At 43.6% G+C, this 13,946-nt stretch overlaps 1 protein-coding gene across 5 annotated transcripts in view; it reads right to left on the bottom strand.

Moving 5' to 3' along the window:
- The window catches only part of Mov10l1 (Mov10 like RNA helicase 1), a 73,100-nt gene that overhangs the window by 11,325 nt on the left and 47,829 nt on the right, over positions 1-13,946 (bottom strand). For all 5 annotated transcript variants that reach the window (XM_042264632.2, XM_042264633.2, XM_076556556.1 and 2 more), the window contains 3 exons: positions 13,009-13,173; positions 12,302-12,475; positions 1,390-1,539 (listed from right to left, as the gene is read on the bottom strand). In XM_042264632.2, the coding sequence (XP_042120566.2) occupies positions 1,390-1,539; positions 12,302-12,475; positions 13,009-13,173 (489 nt within the window). The remainder of the gene's footprint in view (positions 1-1,389; positions 1,540-12,301; positions 12,476-13,008; positions 13,174-13,946) is intronic.

The following is a 13,946-nucleotide window of genomic DNA, read 5'->3' as shown; positions in this document are numbered from 1 at the left end:
TGAGGGCTGGGATGGACAGCTTTCTTTTTCTGTTACTGAGAGAGGGTCTCATTCTGTAGCCCAGATCGGCCTAGAACATGAATAATCCGGACTAGTCTCTAACTAGCAGCAATCCTCCTGCCTCAGTCTTCTAAGGGCTGTTGTTAAGATATGAACTGCTACACATACAAGAATGTTTATTTTTTTTTTTTTTTTTTTTTTTTTTTTTTTTTTTGGTTTTTTCGAGACAGGGTTTCTCTGTGTAGCTTTGCGCCTTTCCTGGAGCTCTCTTGGTAGCCCAGGCTGGCCTCGAACTCACAGAGATCCACCTGGCTCTGCCTCCCGAGTGCTGGGATTAAAGGCGTGCGCCACCAACGCCCGGCACAAGAATGTTTATTATTATTATTATTATTATTATTATTATTATTATTATTGTTACTACTACTACTACTACTACTACTACTACTAAGACAGGGTCTAAATATGTAGCCCTAGCTGGCCTTGCTCTCAAAAGATCCTCCTGCCTCTGCCTCACAAGTTCTGAGATTTAAGCTAAAAGCCTTTTGTTTTCTCTTTTCCTTTTAAATGGTTTTTCAAGACAAGGTTTCTCTGTGTAGCCTTGAGCTGTCCTGGAACTCTGTAGACCAGGCTGGCCTCAAACTCAGAGATCCACCTGCCTCTACCTCCAGAGTGCTAGGACTAAAGGCGTGTTCTAATACTGCCCTGCCAAAAGCTTTTTCTATTTTTTTTAAAAACATTTATTAATTTATTTTATATGAGTGCTCTATCCACTTTATGCCAGAAGAAGGCATCATATCCCATTATAGATAGTTGTGAGCCACCATATGGTTGCTGGGAATTGAACTCAGGACCTCTGGAAGAGCAGCCAGTGCTCTTAACTACTGAGCCATCTCTCCAGCCCCTGAAAGCTTTTTCTTTTTTCTTTTTTTGGTTTTTTGAGACAGGGTTTCTCCGTGCAGTTTTGGTGCCTGTCCTGGATCTCGCTCTGTAGACCAGGCTGGCCTCGAACTCACAGAGACCTGCCTGCCTCTGCCTCCCCAGTGCTGGGATTAAAGGCATGCACCACCACCACCACCCGGCCTGAAAGTTTTTTCTTAAAGGAACAAAGTACTAAGATATTCCACAGGTCCTTATGTAAATATTTATGATGCAATTACCTAGAATGTAAAAATAATACTCAGCACTGCCTATAGTAAGACAGGTTGCTGGTTAGTAATGGCCATGAGCTGTATGGTTTACCAATTTCTTATCTTCAGCATTACTTGAATATGGTTCTGCTTCTCTGAAAACTTGCTACTGTTCAGAATGAGCTTGTTTCTGCCCTTCAGAAACCAAAGACCAAGGGCCACAGTGGCTATGTATAAGAAGACAGACTCCTGGTGGGCTCACCTGCTTCCGATAGGGTGTGATGACACCGATATCCTTGGAAGAAACTTGGCTGGAGACACTCCGGGCCAAGAGGCAACAGTAGCGCATGACCTGGACAGCCTCGGCTGGGCTGAACCATGATGGGCTTCTCCCTTCACGAGCCTCATTTCCCTGAGTTAGTGAGAACATAAAATGTCATTTACCCAGTGATGTTTCTCAAGGATCAAATAGAGACTGGGAATACACAGTAAATACAATAGAAAAAAATCTCTACTGTCAGACAGAATTTATAACCTATCAGGACAGTTATCATTAAATAATCTGGAAATTAGAACCAGGTTTTTGTTCTTTGTTTTTCGAGACAGGGTTTCTCTGTGTAGTTTTGGTGCCTGTCCTGGATCTGTAGACCAGGCTGGCTTCGAACTCAGAGATCCACCTGGCTCTGCCTCCCGAGTGCTGGGATTAAAGGCATTAGCCAGTTTTTTTTAAATGAAGTTTTTGTTTGTTTGTGTTTTTCCTAGACAAGGTGTTGGTGGCTAGGTTGGAACTCACTATGCAGAACAGGATGGCCTTGGCCTAAGTGCTGGGATTAAAGTCATAGCCATCACACCTGGCTAATAGGAAATGTTTTGAGTCAGGGTCTCACTATGTAGCCCAAGCTGGCTTGGAACTTGCTAGGTAGATCAGGTTGGCCTCAAACTCACAGAGATTCACATGTCTTTGCCTCCCAAATGCTGGTATTCAAGGCCTATGGCACTATGCCTGGCCTAGAATCATGCTACATGCTATACAAGTAAAGAAAAGGAGTGGTTGTACAAATTTACCATTTTGGGGCCAGCAATGGTGGCACATCCCTTTAACTTCAGCACTTGGGAGGCAGAAACACACAGATCTCTGTGAGTTCAAGGCCAGGCTGGTATACATAGTGAGACCCTGTGTCAAAAAACAAACAAACGGAAATCCTGACATTCTATTACAGGGACAGACCCTAAAGAATGCTGAGTGAGACAGCCAGTCACAGGAAAATGGTCCACTTACACTAGGTCTACAGAGCAGTCAAATTCATAGGGGATGCCAGAGGCAGGCCTACTGGGGAACTAAAAAAAATTTTTTTAAGGTTTTTCGAGACAAGGTTTCTCTGTGTAGCTTTGGAGCCTTTCCTGGATCTCACTCTGTAGACCAGGCTGGCCTCAAACTCACGGAGATCCACCTGCCTCTGCCTCCCGAGTCCTGGGATTAAAGGCATGCGCCACCACCGCCCGGCCGGAACTAAAATTTCGTAGGAACAGAATTTCAGTTTTGCAAGATGAAAAAGTTCTACAGATTGTTAGCTGAAAAATATGAATATACGCCGGGCGGTGGTGGCGCACGCCTTTAATCCCAGCACTTGGGAGGCAGAGCCAGGTGGATCTCTGTAAGTTCGAGGCCAGCCTGGGCTACCAAGTGAGTCCCAGGAAAGGCGCAAAGCTACATAGAGAAACCCTGTCTCGAAAAAACAAAAAAACAAACAAACAAAAAAAAAGAATATACTTAACAGTACTGAATTTCACACTTAAAAATGGTTAACAGAGTAAAGTTTGTGATGTGTATTTCACCATAATTTTAAAAGTGAACAAAGCTAGGTGTGATGTTTCACACCTCGATCCTATCACTTGATCTGAGTTTGAGGTCAGCTTGAACTACTTACCAAGACGCTGTCTCATAAAACACAACAAAATAAAAATGTCGACACCAGTTAAAGCTATAATAATTGTAATTATCATTCAGAACCACCTGTTTTGAAATAGATACATAATTTACCTCTTTTATTGTATGATGTTACCTAAATATCTTAAAGATTAATAAGGAAAAAAGCTTATGGCAGAATTTTAAAAATTATTTTAATACCTTATGCATGTGCACCATATATGTGCCTGGTGCTCATTAAGGTTAGAAGAGGGTATCAGATCTCTTGAAATTGGAGATATAGATTATCTTAGGGTTTTTATTGCTATGAAGAGATACCATGGCAACTTTTTTTTTTTTTGAGACAGGGTTTCTCTGTGTAGCTTTGGAGCCTTTCCTGGAACTCACTCTGTAGCCTAGGATGGCCTTGAGCTCACAGAGATCCACTTGCCTCTGCCTTCCGAGTGCTGGGATTAAAGGCGTTCACCACCACTGCCCAGCTTATTTTTTCTTTTTCTCTTTCTTTTCTTTTCTTTTTCTTTTTCTTTTTTTTGGTTCATGGCAACTCTTACAAGTAAAACATTTAATCGAGGGACTCACAGTTTTAGAGATTCAGTCCATTTCATCATGGTGGGGAGCATGGCTGCATGCAGGCAGACATGGTGCTGGAAGAGCTAAGAGTCCTACATCTTTTTCTGGAAACAGGAAGTTGACTGACTCACTGGGCAGTATCCTGAGCATAGGAAACCTCAAAGCCTGCCCCTACAGTGACACACTTCCTCCAACAAGGTCACAATCACTCCAACAAAGCCACACCTCTCAATAGTGCTGCTCCCTATGAGATTATGGGGGTCAATTACATTCAAACTTCCACATTTCACTCCCTGGCCCTATAAGTTTATAACAATTATCATAATGCAAAATGCATTTAGTCCAACTTCAAAAGTTCCCATAGTCTATCATAGTTTCAATAATGTTTTAAAGTCCAAAGTCTCTTCTGAGATTCATGCAATCTCTTAACTGTAATCACCTGTAAAAATTCAAAATAAAAAGCAGATCACAGCAGATCAGCAGCACATCTACCTTGCTTTGTATTAGTCTATTTCCCATAAATTGATATATACCTAAAAAAAGAAAAGCAGATCACATACTTCCAACATATAATGGCACAGGATATATATTACTGTTCCAAAATGTAGGGAAAGGAGCATAGTGAGGAAATAGTGGACCAAAACAAGACTGAAAACCAGCTGGGCAAACTCTAAACTGTGCATCTCCATATCTGATGTCAAAAAAACGCTCTCTACATCTCCAACTCCATTTAGTTTTGTTGACTGCAACACACTTCTTTCTCTTGAGCTGATTCCACTCCCTGATAGCAGCTGTCCTTGGCAAGTATCCCATGACTCTGGCATGTCTAACATCTTGCATTCGCCAAGGCAATCTAGGTTTCAACTTCACAGCTTCACGAAATGGCCTCTCTACTAGGACTCCATTCAGGGACACCCCTGACATATGCTTGGCCACAGTGGCTTTATTCTGTAACTTCTTTCTTCTATCCTTAACTCTAAATCCAGAACTATGTGGCTGAAGCTGCCAAGTTCTTCTGCTTGCTGGGGCTGAAACATGACTCCCTTGTTTAATTACATTTTCATCAGCTTTCTGTTTTTCTTCACTGCCTATGCTTGGCTGTCCTTGAACTCATTCTATAGACTAGGCTGGTCTCAGACTCAGAAATCTGTCAGCTTCTGCCTACCCAGCACTGAGATTAGAGGCGTGCACTACCATACCCAGCTCTAAGCTTTTCTTAAGTTTCTTTCCACAAGTTGCAAACTTAGCTGGGTGGGATCTTGCCCTGAGCTCACTATTCTTTTTATTCCATTTATTAATCCATTTATCTCCTTTTCATTATAAATCTTCTTTAGTTATTACCACTAATATCCACACAAGAGAGGCTACTTGGCTGTTTTGAGATTTCTTCTGCCAACTGAATTAACCTAAATCTCTTCACTTTAGCCTCAGGCAGGCATTTTCTTCGCCAAAATATCACAAGACCAATTTCTAGGCAACATACTAAAATTCTTCTCCTCTGAAACCTCTTGAGTGAACCTCTGACAGTTTAAATAACTCTTAGCACCTCTGTCTTCCATGTTCCAACTAGCATGGCCCTTTAAGCAGTGCTTAAAGCATTCCACTACTTTCATAACACAAACTTCCAAAGTTCAAATTCCTTCAAACAAACACATGGTCAGGCCTATCACAGGAATACCCTAATCCCTGGCACCAACTTCTGTCTTAGGGTTTTTAATTGCTGTGAAGAGACACCATGACCATGGCAACTTTTATAAAGTAAAACATTTAATTGAGGGGGTTGCTTACAGTTTCATAGGTTCAGTCCATTATTATAGCGGCATGAAGGCAGACATGGTGCTGGAGAAGTTGAGAGTCCTACATCTTTTTAGGCAACAGGAAGTTGATTGACTCACTGGGTGGTATCCTGAGCACAGGAAACCTCAAAGCCCACCTACACTGTTGTAGAATAGAGTATTTGTTTAACTATGTAAAGGTCTGTTGCATTTGTTTATGCTGCATTTGTTTAACTATGTAAAGATGTGTTACATTTGTTTTACCTTGCTTGCCTAAGGCACCTGGCTGGTCTAATAAAAAGCTGAACGGTCAATAGCTAGGTAGTAGAGGGATAGACAGGGCTGGTGGGCAGAGAGAATGAGAAGGAGGAATCTAGGCTGAAGAGAGAATGAGGGAGAAAAAGAGGGAGATGCCAGGGGCCAGCCAGCCAGAGACAGAGAAAGCAGGAAAGCAGGATATAAAGAATGAAAGAAGTGATATTATAGGGCCTAGTTATATTCAAACTACCACATGGATGATTGTGAACCATCATTCAGGTATGTGGGATTGAAACCAGACCCTCTTGGTTTCAATAAAAGATAAACCAGAGTCAACTTTTTTTTAAAGATTTAATTCTTTATTATGTATACAATGTTCTGCCTGCCTGTATCCCTGCACACCAGAAGAGGGCACCAGATCTCATTATAGATGGTTGTGAGCCACCATGTGGTTGCTGGGAATTGAACTCAGGACCTCTGGAAGAGCAGTCAGTGCTCTTAAACTCTGAGCCATCTTGCCAGCCCCAAGCCAACTTTTTAACTCTCTTTTTTTTTTTAAAGACAGGGTCTCATATAGACCAAGCTGGCCTGGAACTCATAGAAATCTGCCTGCCTCTGCCTCCTAAGTGTTGAGATTAAAAGCATGCATCACCACACTGGGCTTCAGAAAAATTCAAACAATAGCAAAGAATCAAGTAGAAAAATAAAGAAAGTGTGGAAACAACAGTAATAAAGGTAAAGAAGAAATAAGACCCACCAAAGAGTGAGATGATTTGCCAAAATTGGATTAAATATGACACCCAAGCTGCTTCTAAGAAAAAACTAAAATAAAATACAATGAATAGTCAGGCATGGAGGCACACCACTTTAGTCCCAGCACTATGGAGGCAGGGGAAGGTGGGTCTCTGTGAGTTCGAGGCCGGCCTGGGCTACAGAGTGAGTTAAGCCCAGCCAGAGTTACACGGTGAGACTCTGTCTCACACAAACAAACAAACAAACAAACAAACAAACAAACAAACAAACTACAATGAATGAAAATACCCAAAGCAAGCAAACGAAAAACCTTAACAAAACAGAAGTAAGGGCCAGGCATAGATAGCAGCGTACAACTTTAATCACAGGACTCAGGAGGTGGAGACAGGAATATCCCTGGGAGACAAAGGCCAGTGCTTTACAGGCCAGCCTGAGCCTGAGCCACATAGTGATAATCTATCCAAGGAGGCACAGAGCAACAACAAAACAAAACAAAACAAAACACCCAACACTAAGCTATGAGGCATTAAGAAAAGTACTTTTGTCAGATATACTTGTATCATTTTATATCAAGTCTATAATCAAAACACTTGGAAAGCAGAGTAGGAAGATGGAAAAATCAAAGTCCATTTTGGCTACAGATCTGTCATGACCCCCCCCCCCCCAACACACACACATACACTCAGTCCAGGGGCAGGGGTTGAGGAAAGGGGGATACAAAGAGAGATGAAGAAAAGCTAGTCTGTGATATGGCAGCCTGGGCCTGTCTCCTCATTAAAACAGAAGGCACAAGGATTAAAAAAATGATAGTAGGAGTTTTTAGTCAGAGAACTCTGGACTCCCCAAACAAGGTAACCTATTTCTGTTGCCCTTAGTTGACTCCCAGAGGTTGAAGGTAAGTGCCTATTGCTAAAGACACCATGCACTTTTGTCACAAGACTTGGAGGATTCAAGCTGGATCTGACCTCAAAGCCTCCTCAAGGCCTAGCTATCATAGTAACAGAAGTTGATATATAAGCTGCCAAAGGAGGGAAGCAGCCAACAGTCCTCCCCAACTGTGACACCTAGGAGCCACAACGATGACCAGCATGGTAAGACATTCTTAAAGGTCTAACAATGGCACTCATACATATCTTGGTAGGAACCAATAGCTGTCTAATTAAATTAAGGATTGCTTAACAGAAGAGAAATCATGCCTGGTACTGGACACCTACGCAAATTCCTGGGGCTAATGAGGTTATGGCTCTTAGAGGAGAACCGACTACCATTACTTCACTAAACTAGCATACTAACGGCATTCTAAGTACTCTTACCGTTCATCAATGAGCTTCCCTTTGCAGCAGAGTCCATTACAGAAAACCACAGCTGTTCAAAATTCAGAGATCAGCTGATCATGGGGTTCCCAGTCCCAATGGACACATCTACAACACAACTCTTGCACCTAAAGCTCTGGGGACATCATGGAAGTGGGGACCTGAGAGATTGCCGGAGCCCGAGGACCAGAAAGTTTGCTGTGAGAGCATGTCTTGTAGAAATGATAAGGAAGCTACAGCCATGGTAACTCAACAATATGTATGACTAAACAAGACCTAAAAAATAACACCAAAAGACATGCTTTTATGGAAGGGGGAAATCTCATTGGCTCCTACCCCCAAAGAGCTATAGGCAACGAAGGACTGCTAATTGTGGGAGAATTAGAATGAGCACCCCTCCCAAATTGGTTATCTAATACCAAGTGGTCAGCCCTGAAATCATATACATACAAGCAACACTAAACTGACTCAGCAGGTTATAGTTATATATTTGTGTATTTATACATATATGTAACAATAACAGAAAAAGAGGCCATGAATTTGAGAGGGAACAAGGGGGTGCATGGAAGGGGTTGGAGGAAGGAAAGGGAATGGAGGAAATGATGTAATTATATTTTAATTTAAAATATTTACAAACCTAGTAAGAGAAGAGATAAGAACAGTAAGGTAGGAAAGGAGGAGGACTACAGATAAAAGCTGGAGACAATGAAGCAGGAGAGGCAAAGGCAGATGAGTTGCACCAGAGGATGACACAGTGCTGCCATGAAGAGGTGATAAAGGCTTTAGGATCTTATGGGCCGTAGTGCCCTGTTCAGTGCTGCTGCTACAGCGGAAAGCAGCACAGCCCAGGTGGCCTGTGCGTAACATATACTGTGGCTTCTCTGTGACAATTCCTGTGGCAAGAGACAACAGCTTCCTTTGGGCCTGTTTTGTGGAATCTAGGGTGTTCAGCCCTACCCTAAGCATGCCGTAAACACCTTATTGAACAATTCTATCTGGAACATCCAAAGCACAGGCAGGCACAAGGACATTCTGTCTGCTGTCACCAGAGGAAGCCAAGCATTCAGGAAACAAAGGCCAAGCCTGCCAGCAACACTGCAGCCAATTTACACAGGGGTGTGTATGGTCTTTTCTGCTCAAACCGGGCGTGGACCACATGTTCTCAGGACCTAGAACTTAGCAGATAATTTGGCATTTAGAAAATACTGAAATGTGACTAAATCACCCATAGTGATCTCTGATGATTCTCCATCACTTCTGTATCTGTCAAAATACAAAGGGACTTTCTCACAGCAGAAGCAGGGTTTATTCACTCAAGAGCTTCCAGGCCTGAGTCTATTCTCAGTTTTCACATGGTCTATCCGGATCACTGTCTTATTCAGCTTCTTCCCAGTGACCACCTCCCTGTGACATAGCTAGATGCAGTCTGCTTGGTTGTCCCTGCTGACCCTCACAACTGCACTGACTACGCAGACAAGCAAGAGTGCCCCCTCTTGGTGCTACATCATCTCCTGAAACTCTGCCTATCTGATCCAGACCCACAAATTAAAAGTGTCCATAGAAGTCAGGTGTGAGGGCTTCCACATGTAATTCTAGCACCAAGGATATGGAGGGAAAAGGATTTTGAGTTCAAGGTTGGCCTGGGTTGACAAGACAAGTCACAAACAAACAAACAAACAAACAAACAAGGCGGGGGTGTGATTCAGTAGGTAGAACACTAGCCATGCATGCATGGAGTTCTTGGTTTGATCTCCAGTATTGAATAAACCAGGTATGGTGGTGCACGCCTATAAACCTAGCACTTAGAGGTAGACAGAGTGGGGTCACAAGTTGAAGGCCATCCTGAGCTATATGTCAAGTTCAAAGCAAACCTGATATACACGAGATCCTGTCTCAAACAAACAAACAAATAAACAAAACAAGGGGCTGGAGAGATGGCTCAGAGTTTAAGAGCATTGGCTGCTCTTCAAGAGGACCTGCATTCAATTCCCAGCAACCACATGATGGCTCACAACCATCTGAGATGTGGTGACCTCTTCTGGCCTGCAGGGGTACATGCAGAGAGAACACTGCATAATAACTAAATCTTAAAAACAAACAAAACCAAAAAAAACAAAAAGAACAACAAAATACCTGCCCATGAGAAACCTGGTGAGATATTACCCTGGACTAAATAGAGACATTGGTCCACAGGTCCCTCTTCCTCCGTCTCCCAGAGTATGTTCCCTGACCTCCATATATGACCTTTAGGTTGCCAAGTACTCCCAGGGCCTGTTGGTGATCAAATCTATATTTCCATCTTGTTTCACAGTGACTGATAGGCACTTTTCTCTTAAAATCCTCTTTATTGGGCCAAACATGGTAGTGCATGTCTTTAATCCCAGCACTTAGAAGGTAGAGGCAGGTGGATCTCTGTGAGTTCAGTGCCAGTGTGGTCTACAAAGGGTTCTAGGCAGTCAGAATTACATAGTAAAACCCTGTGTCAAAAAGAAAAATCCTCTATATCTACTGGTATTTTTGGACTCCATTCCACCAACTTGTACCTTTATTGTCAACTATACATGTGCATATGTGTGCATGCACACACATATACCCCACACACTTTGTCTTTGTGGTGGACTGATCCCAGGATCTTACACATGCTAGGCAAGTATTCTACTACTAAGTTGCATATTTAATATGTATTTAATACTGGACACTTAGATTTACTCTAACTTTGTAGTATGTTTTGTAACCTATCAAGTCTTAATGATTCATTTGTCTGGTTCTTTTTGTCAACATTGAAAATTGAATCTAGGACTGTACTCATTTTCTTTAATAAAACGTTTTGAACTGTCATTAAAATAGTTCTCATAAAGAAGTTTGTGGTAATTTTTTGTTTGTTTTTCAAGACAGGGTTTCTCTGTGTAACAGCCCTGGCCATCCTGGAACTTGCTTTGTAGATCAGGCTGGCCTGCCTCTGTCTCCTGAGTGTTGAGATTACAGGAGTGAACTGTATTAAATATATAGGTTAATTTGGGAAGAAGTGACATCTTTAAGATCTTGAGCTTCTACTTGTGAACACACCCTCATGTGCTCAGGTAAAGCCTTGGCCTCTGTCTCACAGCCAACACTGGCCATGCCTCACAAGGCTCGTCTCTTGACACTCTAACAGCCACTTGTCTTTCCTGATGTACTAGAGGCTTCTGAGGATGGGCAGAGCTGCCCAGACCCCAGGGAGGGTGTCCTGGGGTAGGGCGGCACATTAGGGCTCGGTAAGCACTGATAAACAGCCTTAGAGGGTGCTCCAGAGCCACGGCACGATTCTGCAGATGCACTTCTAACAGAGTCTGAACAACTTTTCTCCTTAAGGGTTTAGAGAGAAACTGAGGCAGGGACTGCACTTGGGTGCAGCTGTCTGTGGGCTCTCATACTGATAAGACCAGGCTATGGGAGAGGAGAGCTATCTGACACCATCTTCCCTTCTGGGTGTGACACTAATTCTGGAAAACTCAAATCCTCTCCTTTTGGGAGGGTGAATGTAAACCTTGATTTCTGGTTCTGACAACCAAATTCCCAATACAAACGAGCTGCTTTAATGACTACCTGCAATGCATTTTAACTGATGAGCACCTCAACCCCACTCTGTGAGGTCTTGTAGGAAGGAGACTCGGTCCTTGTCATTCCCCCACCTCTGGAGCTGGGGATGAGTGCTTGGTTGACTGGTTCTTTTTTTTTTTTTTTCCCTTAATTTTATTTATTTATTGTCTGTATAGTATTCTGTCTGCACACCAGAAGAGGGCACCAGATCTCATTATGGATGGTTGTGAGCCACCATGTGGTTGCTGGTATTGAACTCAGGACTTCTGAAAGAGTAGCCAATGCTCTTAACCTCTGAGCCATCTCTCCAGCCCCAGTTGACTGGTTCTTGTGGGTTCTCAGCTTGACTGGTCCTGAGGACAAGGCAAACCTTGTCAAGATGTCAGTCCTTGATGCTCAGCTTCCATTGGTCCTTCCTGCCTTACTTCTCAGCCTTTGTTTATTCCAAGATTTATTTTACTTTTCATTATGTCTGTCTGTATGTATATGGTAGTGTAGGTGCTCATGGAGACTTAAAGGCATCAGATCTCCTAGAGCTGGAGTTACAAGTGGTTATGTGCCAACCAATGTGAGTGTTGGGAATTGAATAAAGGTCTGCAAAAGTGAGAAGCACTCTTAACTACTGAGCCATCTCTCTAGCCCATCCTCCTGGACTTCTAATCTATACTTTGAGCTCTTGGATACTGGCCTGTGTTTCCTTTTGGAATCTAGTATTTATCTAATGCAAACAGCAAAGGACAGGGCCTGCATTATCTATCCTTAAGCTCTTTCTGTATGGAATCTGACAGGAGAGGTCAGCAGCCTTACACTTAAGACATCAGCACCCATCTTCCCTCAGCTCAGGCCCACAGGGAATGCTTGGCTAATGTAGCATAGGCAGGGGACACACAACACTGGAAATCACACATCATGGTTGTTCTCTGAATGAAGACGCCACCTCCTCTTTCCCTTCCTGCACCACCTGATGCAAGGAGCACTCAGCAGTCAAGTCAGACTTACCCTCACGCCATGAAAGATGAGAGGGAAGCCTTTTCTGGGCAGCTTCTCCCAGCCCAGCAGCGAAGTCACTACTTTGGGATCAGCACAGACCTCAAGCTCCCTATGGTAGAACAGGCGAGAGGGCAGTGCCAGCAGGGCCGAGTGGGACCTATAGTTCTTCACTAGCTTTGTGACCTGTAGGGAAAGGGTAGGCACAGATCACAAGGAGTCAAAACCACACAGTTTCTGTTCAGGTTTTTCCCTTTTGACCTTGCAAGATAAACTTAAAACCAACCATCTTAATGTTGACTTCATGGGGGTAGTCCCCTGCTCCTGCCTCTGTTCTTTTAGCTTGAAATCTGATGCCAGGCCAAGTTTCTCAGAGATGGAGAATCTCAAGGATCCATTTTAAGAGAAAAGGTAAACATCAGGAGGGACAAAAGGCCTCTTTTGTGATTCTCCTGGGTCCTGATTGTTGACTGTCTCTTATGGGTGCAGTCAGCTCTGGACAGGTCCTCTTGGGTTGGTCTGCTGTCTTACAAGCTCAGCCTTTAAATGAAGCCCGATAAAGCTCTGACTCAGCACTGGGGACAGAAAGTAAGAGCTGCTCTCACAGCCCTGGTGCATCTTAGGTCCTGGGGATAGCACCAATATGAGGAAATGCTTTTTTCCTCCAACTGTTTGCTCTTTTTCCATTTGTGTGACAAGGCAGAGAGTTTGGAACTCACCAAAAGAGGGTTGTATGCACCACAAGCACCAAAGGCATTCTCATCTCTCAGGTATGCTGGTCTGGACATCAATCTCTCCAACATAGACACATTCAACCCATAGGCCATGGCCAGCCTGGACTTGATGACTGGGCCAAGCTGCATGGGGTCTCCAGCAAGCACAATCTATAGCACATACAAGGATGTATATGGATACAAGGATACAAGGATGGTGGGGAGTAGACAGGCATACAGTCCAACATAGACAGGCATACAGCAGAAGAGCTATGAGAACTAACAGACAAGTGTCTCTGAATAGATTAGGGGTTGGGCTGTGCAGACAGGGGCCTCCTTGCCTACTCCGGTTATGTGGAATGAGGGAAAACGCTGAGAGGCTATGGTAGACACAGGCTATGGAATTGACAATGGCCTAGACAGAGAAGTAGGGAAGGAGAAACTAGATGGGCTCGAGACTCAGGCTTCTCTACATAAGCAGCTATAACCTGCTTTATCAGTCCTGGTACAGCAGTCCAGCCACCTCTTCCACTTATCTCTCAATGTGGCAAAAGCCTCGGGGATTCAGCTTGTGTTCTGGAATTTGCTGCTGTGCCTGGCCATGGGAAACTACCCCTGGCCCTTTCCATGATGCCTTTTCCTTGGAGGCCTCACACACATTAATATCATGCTGACCAGTCTCTTAAGTATTCTAATTAGACCAGTCCTTGTTTGCTCCTTAGTTCCTCCTAGTACTCTGTCTCATAGAGCCTGGTGACTTGAGGGGAGATGGTGGGAACACGTCTGGAGGAGCCTGACAAGTTCACAAGTGGATGCCAGATGACCTCTCAGCTGGGGGTACTGAAGGTGATAATCATGTCACTGTCCAAAGTACCATAGAGAAGATCAGATGGGGATCTGCAGGAGCACACAGAGTTGGAGGGGCTGGGGGCTTGAGTGAGGAG

This window comes from Peromyscus maniculatus, chromosome 20 (genome assembly GCF_049852395.1).
Source record: "Peromyscus maniculatus bairdii isolate BWxNUB_F1_BW_parent chromosome 20, HU_Pman_BW_mat_3.1, whole genome shotgun sequence".
Lineage (NCBI taxonomy): Eukaryota > Metazoa > Chordata > Mammalia > Rodentia > Cricetidae > Peromyscus > Peromyscus maniculatus.
The sequence above is the reverse complement of the archived record's forward strand: the minus strand, read 5'-3'. Positions and strand labels throughout refer to the sequence as shown.